Source organism: Callionymus lyra, chromosome 1, assembly GCF_982586985.1.
Source record: "Callionymus lyra chromosome 1, fCalLyr1.hap1.1, whole genome shotgun sequence".
In the NCBI taxonomy this organism is placed as follows: domain Eukaryota; kingdom Metazoa; phylum Chordata; class Actinopteri; order Syngnathiformes; family Callionymidae; genus Callionymus; species Callionymus lyra.
In genome coordinates, this window is record NC_141818.1 from 147,797 (window position 1) to 170,000 (window position 22,204).

Here is a 22,204-nt window from a genome sequence, read left to right on the forward strand (position 1 = left end):
ATCTTTAGATTGTATCATCTTGTTCTTTATCTTTAGATTTAGATTGTATAATCTTGTTCTTTGTCTTTATATTTAGACTTAGATTGTGTCATCTTGTTCTTTATCTTTATCTTTAGACTTAGATTGTGTCATCTTGTTCTTTATCTTTATCTTTAGACTTAGATTGTGTCATCTTGTTCTTTCTCTTTATCTTTTGACTTAGATTGTATCATCTTGTTCTTTATCTTTATCTTTAGACTTAGATTGTATCATCTTGTTCTTTATCTTTAGACTTAGATTGTATCATCTTGTTCTTTATCTTTAGACTTAGATTGTATCATCTTGTTCTTTCTCTTTATTTCTCTTTGTTCTTATTTTATTTTGATTTATTGGCTATTGGAATAAAACAATTTCCCAAAGGAGACCTCCTGAGGTATCAATAAAGTTTTACCTTACCTTACCTTACCTTCTCCTTTCTCTATCTTCTCCTCCTCCTTCCTCTTCTCCCTCTCCTCCTCCTCTCTTCTTTTCCTCCTCCATCTCCTCCTCCCGCTTCTCCCTCTTCTAATCTCCAACTTTCCTCCTCCCTCTTCTTCTCCATCCTTTCCTTTCAGAGAAGGACACGCTCGATCACATTGGTCTCCTGGGATTGAACCATCAACCACCCAGAAGCGACAGACTCTCCTCCTCCTCTTCCTCCTCCTCTTTTCTTTCTTCCTTCAGTTTTTTGATATCGTGAGGCTCCGCGATCTCTCCGGTGTTTGTCGTCACGAGCGCGTGTGCTGACGTCATTGCTTCTCTCAGTCGGACCTGGTTCTGGTTCTGGACTCCTCTCACACCAGGAGGTTCTGGTTCTGGACTCCTCTCACACCAGGAGGTTCTGGTTCTGGACTCCTCTCACACCAGGAGGTTCTGGTTCTGGACTCCTCTCACACCAGGAGGTTCTGGTTCTGGACGAGCATGAACGGAGCCGTGAGTCTCGCGCGAGCAGCCGCACGTGACGCTCGGGGCTCGCGACGATGACGGCAGGATCTCGGCAGGTGAAGCTCGCGCGCTCCCCGGCGGTGGCGGCGCACGAGGAAGGAGAAGAGATCGAGGTCCTGGAGGAGGTTCTGGAGGAGGAGGTCCTGGAGGAGGAGGTTCCTGTGGAGGTTCCTGTGGAGGTTCCTGTGGAGGTTCCTGTGGAGGAGGTGAGCGACAGGGACGCGTAGATATGACGTCTGTGTCTTAAAGACGTCAGAGATGGTTCTTTATGACGTAGAAGAAATACTGTCTGAGGAGCTTCAATGTTCTCCAGACATGAAGTTCTTCATCAGGTTCAGATGATGTTTCAAAATAAAATACAAAAGTATCTTCTTGGCTCGAGTGAAGTATTTATTTGTGTTTATGTCACGAATACAAATAAAATACTTTCATTTCAAACACTTTTCTACGTATTTGATCGATGACGTGTTTAATGTATAAAAGAAGAAACTTTAACTTAATTTAAACTTAATAATCAATTATTATTAACTTAAAGTTTTTAAAACAAGGTCACGAATAAACATCATTTTAACGAGATTGATGACAGAAGTTCATGTCGTTTATTATGTAGCCATTAGCTCATCATCATCATTTTCTTCATCAAGGTTGTCCATCCATCCATCCATCCATCATCCATCCATATATTCATCCATCATCCATCCATCCATCCATCCATCCATCCATCCATCCATCCATCCATCCATCCATCATTATCCATCCATATATTCATCCATCATCCATCCATCCATCATCCATCCATCCATCCATCGATCATCCATCCATATATTCATCCATCATCCATCCATCCACACATCCATCCATCCATCCATCCATCATCCATCCATATATTCATCCATCATCCATCCATCCATCATCCATCCATATATTCATCCATCATCCATCCATCCATCCATCATCATCCATCCATATATTCATCCATCATCCATCCATCCATCCATCCATCCATCCATCCATCCATCCATCCATCCATCATCCATCCATATATTCATCCATCATCCATCCATCCATCATCCATCCATATATTCATCCATCATCCATCCATCCATCCATCCATCATCATCCATCCATATATTCATCCATCATCCATCCATCCATCATCCATCCATCATCCATCCATATATTCATCCATCAACCATCCATCCATCCATCCATCATCCATCCATATATTCATCCATCATCCATCCATCCATCATCCATCCATCCACACATCCATCCATCCATCCATCATCCATCCATATATTCATCCATCATCCATCCATCCATCCATCCATCCATCCATCCATCCATCCATCCATCCATCCATCCATCCATCCATCCATCCATCATCCATCCATATATTCATCCATCATCCATCCATCCATCCATCCATCCATCCATCATCCATCCATATATTCATCCATCATCCATCCATCCATCCATCCCTCCGTGGAGAGGAAATAACTCCAGTCGTCACAAAACTACTTTTATGTCATTAAAAGAATTAAATGTAAGGATAAATATTTAAAACAATCTTCTCTCTTCGTATCTGCAGCTGATTCTGTTTCCTTTCCTTCTCTCTCTAGAAATGGAAGTCTGTGTTTGACGAGGTACGTAAACAATAGTTATCTTCTCCTTTAGTTATCTTCTCATTTAGTTATCTTCTCCTTTAGTTATCTTCTCTTTTAGTTATCTTCTGCTTTAGTTATCTTCTGCTTTAGTTATCTTCTCCTTTATTTATCTTCTCCTTTAGTTATCTTCTCCTTTAGTTATCTTCTGCTTTAGTTATCTTCTCCTTTAGTTATCTTCTCCTTAAGTTATCTTCTGCTTTAGTTATCTTCTCCTTTAGTTATCTTCTGCTTTAGTTATCTTCTGCTTTAGTTATCTTCTCCTTTAGTTATCTTCTCATTTAGTTATCTTCTCCTTTAGTTATCTTCTCCTTTAGTTATCTTCTGCTTTAGTTATCTTCTGCTTTAGTTATCTTCTCCTTTAGTTATCTTCTCCTTTAGTTATCTTCTGCTTTAGTTATCTTCTCCTTTAGTTATCTTCTGCTTTAGTTATCTTCTGCTTTAGTTATCTTCTCCTTTAGTTATCTTCTGCTTTAGTTATCTTCTGCTTTAGTTATCTTCTCCTTTAGTTATCTTCTGCTTTAGTTATCTTCTCATTTAGTTATCTTCTGCTTTAGTTATCTTCTCCTTCCTGTTCTGACGGCGGGTCATGTGATGACGGCGGGTCTCAGGTTCTAAAACATGATTGGTTGATAAGACGTACAATTGAATGATGACTCCTTCAAACAAACCTAGATCCAGATGGTTATGAAGACGCGGAGGATAGAATGTTTGTTTTTGTTTGTTGTTGTTCTTTTCTACAACGATGAGTGTCTGTCAGTGATGACACTGCAGTTAAGAGTGACATCTCATTTGGCCGGCATCGACCCATGACCTCCACCCACTGAGTTCATTTAGACGCAAATGTAGACCAGCTGAGACAGGCCTCTACACACACACACACACGCACGCGCACATGCACGCACACACGCACACGCACATGCACGCACACACGCACACACGCACACACGCACACACGCACACACGCAAACATGCACACGCACACAAGCACACACACACACACACACACACACACACACACACACACACTGACGCAGCAGCTGCTCTTCACTCTGCAGGGAGTTGTGTATTTAACATATTAATGCTTTTTGCTCAATGGTTCTGGGCAGTGAGGTCACTTGAGAGGATGAAGTGATTTTTACTCTGGATGTGAAATAAACATCTGCTCACTCTTTCTTTCTGACAAAAAGTTAGGATCAGCTAACAATCAAACAAGGAGCTAGCTAGCATCAGCTAACAAACAAACAGGGGGCTAGCTAGCATCAGCTAACAAACAAACAGGGGGCTAGCTAGCATCCGCTAACAATCAAACAGGGGGCTAGCTAGCATCAGCTAACAATCAAACAGGGGGCTAGCTAGCATCAGCTAATAATCAAACAGGGGGCTAGCTAGCATCAGCTAACAAACAAACAGGGGGCTAGCTAGCATCCGCTAACAATCAAACAGGGGGCTAGCTAGCATCAGCTAACAATCAAACAGGGGGCTAGCTAGCATCAGCTAACAAACAAACAGGGGGCTAGCTAGCATCCGCTAACAAACAAACAGGGGGCTAGCTAGCATCAGCTAACAATCAAACAGGGGGCTAGCTAGCATCAGCTAACAAACAAACAGGGGGCTAGCTAGCATCAGCTAACAATCAAACAGGGAGCTAGCTAGCATCAGCTAACAAACAAACAGTTGGCTAGCTAGCATCAGCTAACAATCAAACAGGGGGCTAGCTAGCATCAGCTAACAATCAAACAGGGGGCTAGCTAGCATCAGCTAACAATCAAACAGGGGGCTAGCTAGCATCAGCTAACAAACAAACAGGGGGCTAGCTAGCATCCGCTAACAATCAAACAGGGGGCTAGCTAGCATCAGCTAACAATCAAACAGGGGGCTAGCTAGCATCAGCTAACAAACAAACAGGGGGCTAGCTAGCATCCGCTAACAAACAAACAGGGGGCTAGCTAGCATCAGCTAACAATCAAACAGGGGGCTAGCTAGCATCAGCTAACAAACAAACAGGGGGCTAGCTAGCATCAGCTAACAATCAAACAGGGAGCTAGCTAGCATCAGCTAACAAACAAACAGTGGGCTAGCTAGCATCAGCTAACAATCAAACAGGGGGCTAGCTAGCATCAGCTAACATTCAAACAGGGGGCTAGCTAGCATCAGCTAACAAACAAACAGGGGGCTAGCTAGCATCAGCTAACAATCAAACAGGGAGCTAGCTAGCATCAGCTAACAAACAAACAGTGGGCTAGCTAGCATCAGCTAACAATCAAACAGGGGGCTAGCTAGCATCAGCTAACAATCAAACAGGGGGCTAGCTAGCATCAGCTAACAATCAAACAGGGGGCTAGCTAGCATCCGCTAACAATCAAACAGGGGGCTAGCTAGCATCAGCTAACAATCAAACAGGGGGCTAGCTAGCATCAGCTAACAAACAAACAGGGGGCTAGCTAGCATCCGCTAACAAACAAACAGGGGGCTAGCTAGCATCAGCTAACAATCAAACAGGGAGCTAGCTAGCATCAGCTAACAAACAAACAGTGGGCTAGCTAGCATCAGCTAACAATCAAACAGGGGGCTAGCTAGCATCAGCTAACAAACAAACAGGGGGCTAGCTAGCATCAGCTAACAAACAAACAGGGGGCTAGCTAGCATCGGCTAACAATCAAACAGGGAGCTAGGTAGCATCAGCTAACAAACAAACAGTGGGCTAGCTAGCATCAGCTAACAATCAAACAGTGGGCTAGCTAGCATCAGCTAACAATCAAACAGTGGGCTAGCTAGCATCAGCTAACAATCAAACAGGGGGCTAGCTAGCATCAGCTAACAAACAAACAGGGGGCTAGCTAGCATCAGCTAACAATCAAACAAGGAGCTAGCTAGCATCAGCTAACAAACTTTTGCATGTCTGTGATCAAATGATCAATGTTTGTTTGTTATCGATCTGAGATGATCGATGTTGGATCCACTTTGGAGGAGTTTTTGTCCAAGTATGATTCGTGTCAAAGGTCATCGAACAATGTTGTGTTTATCTTCTCTTTTGAAACAAATATCTGTTGTGTTTGAGTCAAAGCTTGTGATTGTGTTGTTTGTGTTGTTTGTGTTGTTGGTGTTGTTTGTGTTGTTTGTGTTGTTTGTGTGGTGTGTGTTGTGTGTGTTGTTTGTGTTGTGTGTGTTGTTTGTGTTGTTGGTGTTGTTTGTGTTGTTGGTGTTATTGGTGTTGTTGGTGTTGTTGGTGTTGTGTGTGTTGTTTGTGTTGTTGGTGTTGTGTGTGTTGTTTGTGTTGTTGGTGTTGTTGCTGTTGTTTGTGTTGTTGGTGTTGTGTGTGTTGTTGCTGTTGTTTGTGTTGTTGGTGTTGTGTGTGTTGTTGGTGTTGTTTGTGTTGTGTGTGTTGTTTGTGTTGTTGTCTCCTGTGAAGCAGCTTCTGCTGCACTTTTACAAGAATTCCTGAGATGTTTGTTCGCCGCAGACGAGCTGCAGATTCTCGTCTTTGACCTTCAGTTCGTCGTTGGCGTGGCAACGAAAGAGTCCATCGATCAACACGACTCATTGATTATTGATCCTGTTGTTTAAACTACACTTGTACTCAGAAGTTACTTTTTATACTAATATGATCAATTCTTAATATTATTACGTTTTAATCAATGTCTTCTTGTATCTTCTGTGAGGACCATCACAGTCTGGGGGTCATGGGTGTCCTAGGGAGAAGGTTGTCAATCAAAAGAGAAATGGACAATCATCTGATAAAGCTTTGACCTTTAGTTTTAACTTTAGTTTGACCTTTAGTTTGAACTTGACATTAGTTAGTTGTGGTGCAGATTAGGTGCTAACTAACCTAAACTAACTAACCTAAGATGTTCTGATGGTCGTCTCTGGAGTCTCTGAGGAGAAACATCTTGATTCATGTGAAGACGTTTAGCTTCGATACAAACAGATTAATTGATTGAAATGAAAATAACACAATAGGTTCGAACCTTCAAGGTCACAACAATGAGAGGAATCTTGTGTCTTCATCATCGAAGCTTCATTGATCCTCATCTTGAGACACAACGGTCTCTGTGTCAACTTGACCTTTAACCTCCGTAACCACAAGCCGATGTTCTCGCGACCTATGACCTTGACGTAGCACTTAGAGCTTGAACTGCTGCTGGTTCCAAATGTGCCCAGTAGCTTCAGTAGTACTAGTGAGTACTAGTGAGTACTAGTGAGTACTCTTGAGGTTCAATAGTCATAATCAGTGGTACTAGTGAGTACTAGTGAGTAATAGTGATTTTCAAAAGCAATAATCAGTGGTTCTTGTGAATACTAGTGAGTACTAGTGATGTTCAATAGTAATAATCAGTGGTACTTGTGAATACTAGTGAGTACTAGTGCTGTTCAATAGTAATAATCAGTGGTACTAGTGAGTACTAGTGATGTTCAAAAGCAATAATCAGTGGTACTTGTGAATACTAGTGAGTACTCTTGAGGTTCAATAGTAATAATCAGTGGTACTAGTGAGTACTAGTGATGTTCAAAAGCAATAATCAGTGGTACTTGTGAATACTACTGATGTTCAATAGTAATAATCAGTGGTACTTGTGAATACTAGTGATTACTAGTGATGTTCAAAAGCAATAATCAGTGGTACTTGTGAATACTAGTGAGTACTAGTGATGTTCAATAGTAATAATCATTGGTACTAGTGAGTACTAGTGAGTACTAGTGATGTTCAATAGTAATAATCAGTGGTACTTGTGAATACTAGTGAGTACTAGTGATGTTCAATAGTAATAATTAGTGGTACTAGTGAGTACTAGTGAGTACTAATTATGTTCAATAGTAATAATCAGTGGTATTGTGAATACTAGTGAGTACTAGTGATGTTCAATAGTAATAATCAGTGGTACTAGTGAGTACTAGTGATGTTCAATAGTAATAATCAGTGGTACTTGTAAATACTAGTGAGTACTAGTGATGTTCAATAGTAATAATCAGTGGTACTAGTGAGTACTAGTGAGTACTAGTGATGTTCAATAGTAATAATCAGTGGTACTAGTGAGTACTAGTGATGTTCAATAGTAATAATCAGTGGTACTAGTGAGTACTAGTGAGTACTAGTGATGTTCAATAGTAATAATCAGTGGTACTAGTGAGTACTAGTGATGTTCAATAGTAATAATCAGTGGTACTAGTGAGTACTAGTGATGTTCAATAGTAATAATCAGTGGTACTAGTGAGTACTAGTGATGTTCAATAGTAATAATCAGTGGTACTTGTAAATACTAGTGAGTACTAGTGATGTTCAAAAGCAATAATCAGTGGTACTTGTGAATACTAGTGAGTACTAGTGATGTTCAATAGTAATAATCAGTCTTACTAGTGAGTACTAGTGAGTACTAGTGCTGTTCAATAGTAATAATCAGTGGTACTAGTGAGTACTAGTGATGTTCAATAGTAATAATCAGTGGTACTAGTGAGTACTAGTGATGTTCAATAGTAATAATCAGTGGTACTTGTAAATACTAGTGAGTACTAGTGATGTTCAAAAGCAATAATCAGTGGTACTTGTGAATACTAGTGAGTACTAGTGATGTTCAATAGTAATAATCAGTGGTACTAGTGAGTACTAGTGATGTTCAATAGTAATAATCAGTGGTACTTGTGAATACTAGTGAGTACAAGTGATGTTCAAAAGCAATAATCAGTGGTACTTGTGAATACTAGTGAGTACTAGTGATGTTCAATAGTAATAATCATTGGTACTAGTGAGTACTAGTGAGTACTATTGGTATTCAATAGTAATAATCAGTGGTACTTGTGAATACTAGTGAGTACTAGTGATGTTCAATAGTAATAATCAGTGGTACTTGTGAATACTAGTGAGTACTAGTGATGTTCAATAGTAATAATTAGTGGTACTAGTGAGTACTAGTGATGTTCAATAGTAATTATCAGTGGTACTTGTAAATACTAGTGAGTACTAGTGATGTTCAAAAGAAATAATCAGTGGTACTTGTGAATACTAGTGAGTACTAGTGATGTTCAATAGTAATAATCAGTGGTACTAGTGAGTACTAGTGATGTTCAATAGTAATAATCAGTGGTACCAGTGATGTTCAATAGTAATAATCAGTGGTACTAGTGAGTAGTAGTGATGTTCAATAGTAATAATCAATGGTACTAGTGAGTACTAGTGATGTTCAATAGTAATAATCATTGGTACTAGTGAGTACTAGTGAGTACTATTGATGTTCAATAGTAATAATCAGTGGTACTTGTGAATACTAGTGAGTACTAGTGATGTTCAATAGTAATAATCAGTAGTACTAGTGAGTACTATTGATGTTCAATAGTAATAATCAGTGGTACTTGTGAATACTAGTGAGTACTAGTGATGTTCAATAGTAATAATCATTGGTACTAGTGAGTACTAGTGAGTACTTTTTGATGTTCAATAGTAATAATCAGTGGTACTTGTGAATTCTAGTGAGTACTATTGATGTTCAATAGTAATAATCAATGGTACTTGTGAATACTAGTGAGTACTAGTGATGTTCAATAGTAATAATCAGTGGTACTTGTGAATAATAGTGAGTACTAGTGATGTTCAATAGTAGTAATCAGTGGTACTTGTAAATACTAGTGAGTACAAGTGATGTTCAAAAGCAATAATCAGTGGTACTTGTGAATACTAGTGAGTACTAGTGATGTTCAATAGTAATAATCAGTGGTACTTGTAAATACTAGTTAGTACTAGTGATGTTCAAAAGCAATAATCCGTGGTACTTGTGAATACTAGTGAGTACTAGTGATGTTCAATAGTAATAATCAGTCTTACTAGTGAGTACTAGTGAGTACTAGTGCTGTTCAATAGTAATAATCAGTGGTACTAGTGAGTACTAGTGATGTTCAATAGTTATAATCAGTGGTACTAGTGAGTACTAGTGATGTTCAATAGTAATAATCAGTGGTACTTGTAAATACTAGTGAGTACTAGTGATGTTCAAAAGCAATAATCAGTGGTACTTGTGAATACTAGTGAGTACTAGTGATGTTCAATAGTAATAATCAGTGGTACTAGTGAGTACTAGTGATGTTCAATAGTAATAATCAGTGGTACTTGTGAATACTAGTGAGTACTAGTGATGTTCAAAAGCAATAATCAGTCGTACTTGTGAATACTAGTGAGTACTAGTGATGTTCAATAGTAATAATCATTGGTACTAGTGAGTACTAGTGAGTACTATTGGTATTCAATATTAATAATCAGTGGTACTTGTGAATACTAGTGAGTACTAGTGATGTTCAATAGTAATAATCAGTGGTACTTGTGAGTACTAGTGAGTACTAGTGATGTTCAATAGTAATAATTAGTGGTACTAGTGAGTACTACTGAGTACTAATTGTGTTCAATAGTAATAATCAGTGGTACATGTGAATACTAGTGAGTTCTAGTGATGTTCAATAGTAATAATCAGTGGTACTAGTGAGTACTAGTGAGTACTAGTGATGTTCAATAGTAATAATCAGTGGTACTTGTAAATACTAGTGAGTACTAGTGATGTTCAAAAGCAATAATCAGTGGTACTTGTGAATACTAGTGAGTACTAGTGATGTTAAATAGTAATAATCAGTGGTACTAGTGAGTACTAGTGATGTTCAATAGTAATAATCAGTGGTACTAGTGATGTTCAATAGTATTAATCAGTGGTACTAGTGAGTAATAGTGATGTTCAATAGTAATAATCAGTGGTACTAGTGAGTACTAGTGATGTTCAATAGTAATAATCAGTGGTACTAGTGAGTACTAGTGAGTACTATTGATGTTCAATAGTAATAATCAGTGGTACTAGTGAGTACTAGTGAGTACTATTGATGTTCAATAGTAATAATCAGTGGTACTTGTGAATACTAGTGAGTACTAGTGATGTTCAATAGTAATACTCATTGGTACTAGTGAGTACTAGTGAGTACTTTTTGATGTTCAATACTAATAATCAGTGGTACTTGTGAATACTAGTGAGTACTAGTGATGTTCAATAGTAATAATCATTGGTACTAGTGAGTACTAGTGAGTACTATTGATGTTCAATAGTAATAATCAGTGGTACTTGTGAATACTAGTGAGCACTAGTGATGTTCAATAGTAATAATCAGTGGTACTAGTGAGTACTAGTGAGTACTAGTGATGTTCAATAGTAATAATCAGTGGTACTTGTGAATAATAGTGAGTACTAGTGATGTTCAATAGTAGTAATCAGTGGTACTAGTGAGTACTTGTGAGTACTAGTTATGTTCAATAGTATTAATCAGTGGTACTAGTGAGTACTACTGAGTACTAGTGATGTTCAATAGTAATAATCAGTGGTACTTGTGAATAATAGTGTGTACTTGTGATGTTCAATAGTAGTAATCAGTGGTACTAGTGAGTACTAGTGAGTACTAGTGATGTTCAATAGTATTAATCAGTGGTACTAGTGAGTACTAGTGATGTTCAATAGTAATAATCAGTGGTACTTGTGAATACTAGTGATGTTCAATAGAAATAATCAGTGGTACTAGTGAGTACTAGTAATGTTCAATAGTAATAATCAGTGGTACTTGTGAATACTAGGGATGTTCAATAGTATTAATCAGTGGTACTAGTGAGTACTAGTGATGTTCAATAGTAATAATCAGTGGTACTTGTGAATACTAGTGATGTTCAATAGTAATAATCAGTGGTAGTAGTGAGTACTAGTGATGTTCAATAGTACTAATCAGTGGTACTTGTGAATACTAGTGAGTACTAGTGATGTTCAAAAGCAATAATCAGTGGTACTTGTGAATACTAGTGAGTACTAGTGATGTTCAATAGTAATAATCAGTGGTACTAGTGAGTACTAGTGATGTTCAATAGTAATAATCAGTGGTACTTGTGACTACTAGTGAGTACTAGTGATGTTCAAAAGCAATAATCAGTCGTACTTGTGAATACTAGTGAGTACTAGTGATGTTCAATAGTAATAATCATTGGTACTAGTGAGTACTAGTGAGTACTATTGGTATTCAATATTAATAATCAGTGGTACTTGTGAATACTAGTGAGTACTAGTGATGTTCAATAGTAATAATCAGTGGTACTTGTGAGTACTAGTGAGTACTAGTGATGTTCAATAGTAATAATTAGTGGTACTAGTGAGTACTACTGAGTACTAATTGTGTTCAATAGTAATAATCAGTGGTACATGTGAATACTAGTGAGTTCTAGTGATGTTCAATAGTAATAATCAGTGGTACTAGTGAGTACTAGTGAGTACTAGTGATGTTCAATAGTAATAATCAGTGGTACTTGTAAATACTAGTGAGTACTAGTGATGTTCAAAAGCAATAATCAGTGGTACTTGTGAATACTAGTGAGTACTAGTGATGTTAAATAGTAATAATCAGTGGTACTAGTGAGTACTAGTGATGTTCAATAGTAATAATCAGTGGTACTAGTGATGTTCAATAGTATTAATCAGTGGTACTAGTGAGTAATAGTGATGTTCAATAGTAATAATCAGTGGTACTAGTGAGTACTAGTGATGTTCAATAGTAATAATCAGTGGTACTAGTGAGTACTAGTGAGTACTATTGATGTTCAATAGTAATAATCAGTGGTACTTGTGAATACTAGTGAGTACTAGTGATGTTCAATAGTAATAATCATTGGTACTAGTGAGTACTAGTGAGTACTTTTTGATGTTCAATACTAATAATCAGTGGTACTTGTGAATACTAGTGAGTACTAGTGATGTTCAATAGTAATAATCATTGGTACTAGTGAGTACTAGTGAGTACTATTGATGTTCAATAGTAATAATCAGTGGTACTTGTGAATACTAGTGAGCACTAGTGATGTTCAATAGTAATAATCAGTGGTACTAGTGAGTACTAGTGAGTACTAGTGATGTTCAATAGTAATAATCAGTGGTACTTGTGAATAATAGTGAGTACTAGTGATGTTCAATAGCAGTAATCAGTGGTACTAGTGAGTACTTGTGAGTACTAGTTATGTTCAATAGTATTAATCAGTGGTACTAGTGAGTACTACTGAGTACTAGTGATGTTCAATAGTAATAATCAGTGGTACTTGTGAATAATAGTGTGTACTTGTGATGTTCAATAGTAGTAATCAGTGGTACTAGTGAGTACTAGTGAGTACTAGTGATGTTCAATAGTATTAATCAGTGGTACTAGTGAGTACTAGTGATGTTCAATAGTAATAATCAGTGGTACTTGTGAATACTAGTGATGTTCAATAGAAATAATCAGTGGTACTAGTGAGTACTAGTAATGTTCAATAGTAATAATCAGTGGTACTTGTGAATACTAGTGATGTTCAATAGTATTAATCAGTGGTACTAGTGAGTACTAGTGATGTTCAATAGTAATAATCAGTGGTACTTGTGAATACTAGTGATGTTCAATAGTAATAATCAGTGGTAGTAGTGAGTACTAGTGATGTTCAATAGTACTAATCAGTGGTACTTGTGAATACTAGTGATGTTCAATAGTAATAATCAGTGGTAGTAGTGAGTACTAGTGATGTTCAATAGTACTAATCAGTGGTACTCCCATTTCTGCTTCCGGTGAGCCTTTGATCGGCTGCTTGAAACGTAAGCTCCTGCAATAATTGCCAAAAACAGTCGTTTTAACGACTACTTGTCCGGATATTATGCTCATATCACTTAAGATATGTCTCAAGCATCTCGGATCTATGATCGTGATGCTCTTTTCAACATCAGAGAGTCGATGGAGGACTTCACTCGCGACCGTTACCAACGTCCGGTGAACGTGTTTCCGGCTCCGCTTCTCATCGACTCGGACTCTGTGGAATATCGTTTGATCTCTCGAGTACCGGGCCATTTCCACAAGGGATCGAGTCGGGCTGGAGTTCAGGTCAGGATGAGACGTGCAGTTGCGATCGCTCGGAACAACTCTGACGTCATCGAACGTCATCGCTGTTTGATCGACATCCCTCTCACTGTGTGTGACGACACATCAGCGCTGCCGTCTGTCCAGACCTCAACGAAAGGTGGTAAGATTTTTACATTTCCTCTCTTTAATTCGACTTTTACAACCGAGTTGAACTTCAGTGACAGCTGGTACCACGTGACCGCTGTTCGCTTCAAAAGATCCCGCTCTGCGCGCCTGTCAGTGACGCGGCGTCGTCAGTGACGTCATCGGTGCTGAATGTGGGACTTCTTAATGTTCGCTCCATTACTAATAAATCCTTTATTCTTAATAATCTTTTCACAAGAGTTAATTTGGATTTATTATGTCTTTCTGAGACTTGGCAGAGAGAGGAAGAGTTTATTCATCTGAACGAACTCTGTCCAGTAGGGAGCGCTGTCCTGGGGAAGCCTCGCCTCTCTGGTCGTGGAGGAGGTCTTGCTACTGTTTTTAGGGAGAGTTGTTCTTGCAAAGTGATTCAGACACAGGAATTCACTTCTTTTGAGTCTCAGATGATCTTGGTTGGTTCTACAAGACCTTTCTATTGTGTGTCAATCTACCGTCCGCCTGGTCCTGCGGCGATGTTCTTGAAAGACTTTAGTGACTTCTTATCTTCCATTATTCAGATGGAATCTGTTCTTATTCTTGGAGACTTTAATCTTCATGTTGATGACGTCACATCTTGTTCTGCTAAAGAACTTTTAACTTTAACTGAAGCCTTTAATTTTGAGCAACATGTTTCTGAACCCACTCATCAAAAAGGCCACATTTTAGACTTAGTTTTTACTCTTGGCCTGAACATTTCTAATGTATCTGTACATGATGTCCATCTGAGTGATCATTCTCTTGTCTTGTTCAACCTGGACTTCATCCCTGAACCTAAGCCTTTGAAAGTTAGGTCTCAGAGGCGTGTCATCTCAGCCGATACTGCAGACAGTTTTTCTGCTATGTTTGACCGTCTTTCCTTTGATGACTGTCCAGATGTGGACAGTTTGATTCACTGTTTTACTGATCATTGTGTTGAAATACTGGATCAAGTGGCACCTGTTAAATCGAACTTGAAAATTCAGAAAAAACGGTGCCCTTGGACAAATGAAGATCTCCTGAGTCTGAAGAGACTTTGTCGAAAGACAGAGCGTCTCTGGAAGTCTACTAAACTTGAGGTGCACAGACTTCACCTCAGGGATCTGTTGACTTCTTACAATGAGATGGTAGAAACTGCTAGATCTGATTACATCAGAAAACTGGTAGCAGCAAATAGGAAAAACCCCAAAGTTTTGTTTGACACGATTAATTCTCTCGTGTCTCCTGCTCCTCAAATCACGCCGGTCTTCTGTGAAGCTGACAGCAATGCATTGTTGAGATTTTTCATTGACAAAATTAAATTGATCAAAGAGAAAATCTCTCCCCCTTTGTTGGGAACCCCTACTGTCTCTGAGCCCATCTCCTCCTCTTGGTCATCCTTCACTGCTGTATCTTTGGGTGATATTTCAGCACTAGTGAACAAGATGAAACCCTCCTCTTGCTCAGATGACGTCCTTCCTTGTAGGCTTTTTATCAAAGTATTTGATGTAATTGGCCCATGGGTTACCAATATGGTGAACCTCTCCCTTTCCACAGGGGTTTTTCCCAATGCATTTAAACATGCCATTGTGGAGCCTCTGCTCAAAAAACCAGTCTTAGACCCAACTGACCTCAGTAATTTCAGGCCTATTTCTAAGCTCCCTTTCTTGTCCAAGATCTTGGAGAAGGTGGTGTCCGAGCAGCTGTCTTTGTTCTTGGATCAGAGCGACATCCATGAGAAGTTTCAGTCTGGCTTCCGTAAACATCACTCTACGGAGACAGCTTTACTGAAAGTGTCCAGTGACATCATGATGTCGGCTGACTCTGGTAAATTCACTGTTCTGGTTCTCTTGGATCTGTCGTCAGCCTTTGACACAGTTGATCACCAGATCCTGCTGAGAAGACTAAGGGATGAAGTGGGACTGTCTGGGTCTGTGTTAGAATGGTTCTCATCTTACCTTTCTGGGCGCAGTTTTAGTGTATCTGCCAATCAAATGAGGTCTGAATCGGCAGATCTGTTGTGTGGAGTCCCTCAAGGTTCTGTTCTGGGTCCTTTATTGTTTTTGCTGTACTTGATTCCCCTTGGTAAAATCATTCAGAGATTTCCAGATGTTTCTTATCACATTTTTGCTGATGACATCCAGCTCTACTGCTCTTTTGACCCAACTGAGCCCCAAAGGCTGAACAGCTTAGTCAATTGTTTGCTAGAAATCAAACAATGGCTGAGTGAAAACACTTTACAGCTTAATGTGGACAAAACTGAAACTCTGGTGATTGCTCCTGATGATACGATTCCAGGGTTGAGTCAGTACTTGGGTGACTTAGGTCAGTCTGTCAAACTGAGCCTGAGAAACCTGGGTGTTGTATTTGATAAAGACATGTCTCTTGTTCAACACTGTAGAAAACTGACCAGAAACTGTTTCCTTCAACTGAGAAAAATCTCTAAACTTAGGAAAATGCTGTCACAACATGATCTGGATCTTATAATCCATGCGTTTGTTTCTTCTCGTCTGGACTATTGTAACAGTTTGTTTTCATGTCTTAACAAGAAGGATCTGTCTCGCCTGCAGTTGATTCAGAACTCTGCAGCGAGAATTCTGACCCGCTCTAGTAGAAGAACTCACATTTCTCCGGTCCTTAAAACTCTTCACTGGCTTCCAGTTTCTTTCAGGATCAACTTTAAAATTCTGGTTCTTACTTTCAGATCTATTCATGGTCAGGCTCCTCCTTACATCACTGATCTGATCCAGCCTTACACCCCAGCTCGGTCTCTGAGGTCTGTGGATCAGAATCTACTTATGGTTCCACGCACACGGCTCAGGACCAGAGGAGAGAAATCTTTTCAGGCTGTTGCTCCTAAGCTTTGGAACAATCTTCCTCTCTCTTTGCGCTTGATGGAGTCTACTGACTCCTTTAAGAAACATCTTAAGACGTTTCTATTTGTGCAGGCTTTTCCTTGAATTTCTCGAACTCCTGTGTTGTTCTCGGTGTTGTCTTGATCTTTGAAGTATGTACTGTTTTGAGTATTGTTTTGATTGTTAAAGCGCTTTGTGACCCTGGTCTCGAAAAGCGCTATATAAATATATATTACTTACTTACTTACTTACTAGTGATGTTCAATAGTAATAATCAGTGGTACTAGTGAGTACTAGTGATGTTCAATAGTAATAATCAGTGGTAGTAGTGAGTACTAGTGATGTTCAATAGTAATAATCAGTGGTACTAGTGAGTACTAGTGATGTTCAATAGTAATAATCAGTAGTACTAGTGAGTACTAGTGATGTTCAATGGTAATAATCAGTGGTACTAGTGAGTACTAGTGATGTTCAATAGTAATAATCAGTGGTACTAGTGAGTACTAGTGATGTTCAATAGTAATAATCAGTGGTACTAGTGAGTACTAGTGATGTTCAATAGTAATAATCAGTGGTACTAGTGAGTACTAGTGATGTTCAATAGTAATAATCAGTGGTACTAGTGAGTACTATTGATGTTCAATAGTAATAACCAGTGGTACTAGTGAGTATTTTATAAACACTTTAAAAATGTAACTTATTTTATTAACACTTTAAAAATGTAACTTATTTAATTAACACGACGAGGAAACACAGGCATGAAGTGTTTTGTTAGAAAGAGAAGGAGGAGTTTAAAGGAATAATCTCTCTGGTGGCACAATTACACACACACACACACATATATATATATATGTGTGTGTGTGTGTGTGTGCGAGACAAACACACGCACACACACACACACACACACGGCTCAAGTGTGGGACGAACACAGGATTATCTTCGTCTGAACTACACAAAGAGAAAAAGCGTTGACAGAAACTGATGATTTACTCCAAGACAAGGTTGATTTGCTGTGCGTGTGCGTGTGTGTATGTGTGTGTGTGTGTGTGCGTGTGTGTGCGTTCATATGTGTGCGTGCGTGTGAGTGTGCGTGGAGTTATTGATGTTTGACTTCAAGAAGTAGTTTAGACGTTTTATTGTGTTTTATTGTGTTTGTAATTGTTTCCATTCTCATGTGTTTGTGTTTTTAACTGTTTTCACTCTGATGTGTGTGTTTTTAACTGTTTTCACTTGTGTTTTGACCAGTTTTCTCCTGTGAGTTTTGAACAGTTTTCACTGGTGTTTTGACCAGTTTTCTCCCGTGTGTTTTGACCAGTTTTCACTGGTGTTTTGACCAGTTTTCTCCCGTGTGTTTTGACCAGTTTTCTCCCGTGTTTTTTGAGCAGTTTTCTCCCGTGTTTTGACCAGTTTTCTCCCGTGTCTTGAGCAGTTTTCTCCCGTGTTTTGAGCAGTTTTCTCCCATGTTTTGAACAGTTTTCACTGGTGTTTTGACCAGTTTTCTCCCGTGTGTTTTGAGCAGTTTTCCCTGTTGTTTTGAGCAGTTTGCTCCCGTGTGTTTTGACCAGTTTTCTCACATGTTTTGAGCAGTTTTCTCCCGTGTCTTGAGCAGTTTTCTCCCGTGTTTTGAGCAGTTTTCTCCCGTGTTTTGAGCAGTTTTCTCCCGTGTTTTGAGCAGTTTTCTCCCGTGTGTTCAGTACGACGAGCTCCACTGCGGCTTCATCAGCACCGAGCGCTTCAAGGACCTTCTGGCGACTCACGGCTCTGAGGTCGACGCCCACAAACTGGAGGTTCTGTTGGCTTTGACTGACGGAGACGTCGAGGGAAAGATCTGTTACCAGGACTTTGTGAACCTGGTGAGTCCGTACCAGTCACACCTGCTGCAGGAATAATACTTATATATATTATATATATATATATATATATATATATATATATATATATATATATATATATATATATATATATATATATATTTATGTATATATATATATATATTTATATATATATATATATATATATATATATATATATATGCGTTAGAAGAACAACAGGAATGATACAGTTTCACCTCCTGGTCCCACAAACTACTGAGCAGTTTTAATCCAGATGGAGCCAGATTTGATTTTAGGATTAAATGTTGATGTTTTTATGTCCAGATGGACCATGATTGTGCTAAACCAACAAAAATGTTCCTGGTCCTTGAACACATGGTGTCCTCACACTAACACTTGAACACATGGTGACATGTGTGTGTTGATTCACTGACTCATGGTTCAACGGCTCATTGTTCTCCACAGATGAGCAACAAACGCTCCAACAGCTTCCGGCGAGCCATCCTTCAGGGCAGTCGTCAGCTCCGAGGCTGCAGCCTCAGCGACGAGGCTGGTCTGAGACTCTCTCAGCGTCTGGTTCGACACGTGGCTTATGAGACGCTTCCTCGTGAGCTCGACCGCAAATGGTACTTTGACAGCTACAACTACTGCCCTCCACCCTGGCTCGTCCTCACCCTCACGCTCATGGAGGTACATATGAAGTACATGTACTCAGAGTATATTAGTTTATTAACTCTGTGTATTAACTCAGAGTATTAACTCAGAGTACACACAGAGAATATTAATTTATCTTCTGCAGGTGCTGGTCTTCAGCTTCACTGTCCAGTATCTTTGACGTGTTGATCTTCTGCAGGTGCTGGTCTTCATGTACTACAGCGTGAAGCTGGAGCGTCTTGTGCTGCAAGTGTCCAGTCCTGCATTCCTTCAAGGTCCACTGCCGTACCAGCCTCAGCTGCGAGCTCAAGCCTGGAGATACTTGAGCTACATCTTCATGCACACGGGGTGAGTCCACCAAGAGTGTCCCAGCAAGCCAGTGTGTTGCACACATGAACACACATGATGTCTCTATGTCTTGTTGAGTCTCTCAATGTCTTGGTTAGCATCGAACACCTGAGTCTCAACATGGCCATGCAGCTGCTGGTGGGAGTTCCTCTGGAGATGGTCCACGGAGCTCTGAGGGTCGGACTCATCTACGTGTGTGGCGTGTTGGCAGGTATGTGGTGTTGGTGTGTGTGTGTATATATGTATGTGTGTGTGTAACGCAGGGTGTGTGTGAAGCGCCTAGTGCAGTAACGTAGCAGTGCTTGTAGTTGGTGCATGTTGAATGCAACTTTCTGCTTTCAGCTACTGCCGCTGGCTAGCCCCCTCCTAGGTGAAAAGAGAAGCTGAATGCGTAAGCCTCCTCTGCCAGTACATAGCCTCTCCACCACCAAGACTCCTGCACTGCCTCCACGTGGCCATACATGTTAACTGGGTACTATGCAGTCCGAGGCTAAACTACAGGGGATCTCGGAGCAGCAGTGGGCCCCAGAGATGTGGTGTGCAGGCCCACCAGCCAGGCTAAGGGAGCACACCCCAACAGAAAAGCATGTGCTGGCGGTGCACAACAGGCGGGCCTAAATAAGAGATAGGTCCCGACAGCCTCCTACAGCTAGGATGGGGAGCTGGTCGTCCTGGGCTTACCCATGCCACCAGACCTACCCCATCTTGGTGAAGATAGTGCTACTGGTGAAAGCGCACCCCTAGAGCACTTAAAATATCCTACTGTGCAGGTATCCACTTATGACCACAGTGAACTTACCTGGATCCATATCTGGTCAAAGTCTGGCGGCGATGGGGTTTTTGGCGACGGGAGCAGGTTTGAATAGACTGGGAGCTCCAGAGCCCTGCACGTCAGCGGCACAGGTTAAAGGTACCCGGCGGACCCCGGTGCGACTGAGCAGTCCCTATATAGGGACCACACTCACCTCAAGCGAGGAAGGGCCTAGAAAAGGTGGCCTAAAAATTTCCCACTCAACCCTCACCTGGACAGGCAATCGCACCTGTCGGGTCATTGCACTTCTGCGGTCGAAACAGAAGAAACAAGTATTTTAACCTCAAGCTGGCTTCATGGAACATAAGAACCCTCTTGGACTTTTTTGGCAAGTCTGAATGACCTCACAGAAGGACAGCCCTGGTTGTGTCTGGGTTGAGACGCTATAACATTGACATTGCTGCCTTGAGTGAAACCAGGCTCCTTGATGAGGGTCTAACAGAGGAGGGCATGGGCTACACTTTCTACTGGAAAGGCTATCCCCAAGGTGGACAACATCTGCACGGTGTGGGCCTGGCCATTAAGAACACACTACTGCAGACGCTTACAGAAACACCTGTGTGCATCAGTGAGAGGCTGATGACCCTACGCATCCACCTGGAAAAGAGGCGGTATGCCTCACTACTCAGTGTGTTTGCTCCAACTCTACTATCTGACAATAAGACTAAAGACTCCTTTTACCTAGCTCTGGATGAGGCTCTCGGTCGGATCGCTAAGAGAGATAAGATCCTCTTGCTTGGGGACTTCAATGCTCGAGTTGGACGGGATAGTGGTATTTGGAAGGGGGTGCTTGGCAGGCATGGGATTGGTCAGGCCAACTCAAATGGCATGAGGCTACTGACCCTCTGTTCCAAGCACAACCATAACTAACACCATTTTCCAGCAAAAGAACAAATATAAAACATCATGGATGCACCCACGTTCAAACACTGGCACCTGATTGATGACATCATTGTAAGGCGCTGTGACATCAGGGACGTTCTCCACACCCGGGCCATCAGAGGTGCAGAATGCTGGACAGATCATCACATGATAATGACCAAGGTCCTCATGAAAGTGCCCCCTATGCGGAAACACAGACCCAGTAAAAGATGATTAGACTGCGCTCGTCTGGAAGATGCCACGACTAGAAATGAGTTCCGTCGCTCCCTGGCTGAGAAACTAGGGGAGCTAGAACATCCTCCTAAGTGGTGACAGTACCACAGAACAACAATGGTCCACTGTCACAGCAGCCCTTCAGGATCAGCAGCCAAATCAATTGGATACAAAAGCAAGAACCATCAGGACTGGTTTGATAACAACTCAGATCCATCCATAACCTGCTCGGCAGCACGAGGCACATCAGGAAACCCTGAATAACTTCCTCCAACCCCGCCAGACAGAGATGGCAGAGAGCACGACTGGAAGTGCAGAGAACTTTGCGGACCATGAAGAAAGTATGGTGGACGGAGAAGGCATGTGAAATTCAGGCATTTGCGGATAGAAATGATATGCACAACTTTTATAACTCTGTGAAATCTATCTCAACAAGTCATTGCATCACTCCCTGAAAACAGCAGATGGGCTTAAAGTCCTTAAAGGCCGGGATAGTATCCTAGTAAGGTGGGCTGAAAATTTCAGCCCCTCCTAAATCAGGACTCTGATGCAGACTACACCATCTTGGAAGAACTGCCTGAATTGCCCCCTATGGACAACCTTAGTCAACCTCCATCCTTCCTAGAAGTTCTGTCAGCTGAACCTGAAGGAGAACAAGTCTCCAGGCTCTAATAAAATTAATTAATTAATTAATTTAAAACATGGAGGGTTTTTGTGCACAAGAACATTACACCGCTACATCTCCATGGTCTGGGCTGATGAGAAGATCCCACAGCTGGAGAGCACAGGAGAGACTCCACAATTGTCACCATATTTAAGAACAAAGGTGATAAGGCTGTCTGTGGTAACCATAGGGTCATATTATCTTATCTTATCACTCCTTGCTCTGGCAGGTAAGGTCCTGGTCCAGGCGATGCTTCACAGGCTAGTAAACAACATCGCTGAGCCAATACTGAGCCGGAGTCG

At 40.6% G+C, this 22,204-nt stretch overlaps 1 protein-coding gene across 2 annotated transcripts in view; it reads left to right on the top strand.

Annotated features, from left to right (window-relative positions):
• Positions 1-903: 903 nt before the first annotated feature.
• The window catches only part of rhbdl3 (rhomboid, veinlet-like 3 (Drosophila)), a 23,787-nt gene continuing 2,486 nt past the window's right edge, over positions 904-22,204 (top strand). The window contains exons 1-6 of one of the 2 annotated variants that reach the window (XM_087786617.1): positions 904-1,169; positions 2,586-2,609; positions 18,193-18,351; positions 18,796-19,020; positions 19,184-19,332; positions 19,431-19,543. In XM_087786617.1, coding sequence (XP_087642743.1) covers positions 999-1,169; positions 2,586-2,609; positions 18,193-18,351; positions 18,796-19,020; positions 19,184-19,332; positions 19,431-19,543 — 841 coding nt within the window. In that variant the 5' untranslated portion in view covers positions 904-998. Of the gene's footprint in view, positions 1,170-2,585; positions 2,610-13,644; positions 13,663-18,192; positions 18,352-18,795; positions 19,021-19,183; positions 19,333-19,430; positions 19,544-22,204 lie in introns of those variants that run through there. The other variant, XM_087786625.1, reaches the window with a different exon arrangement.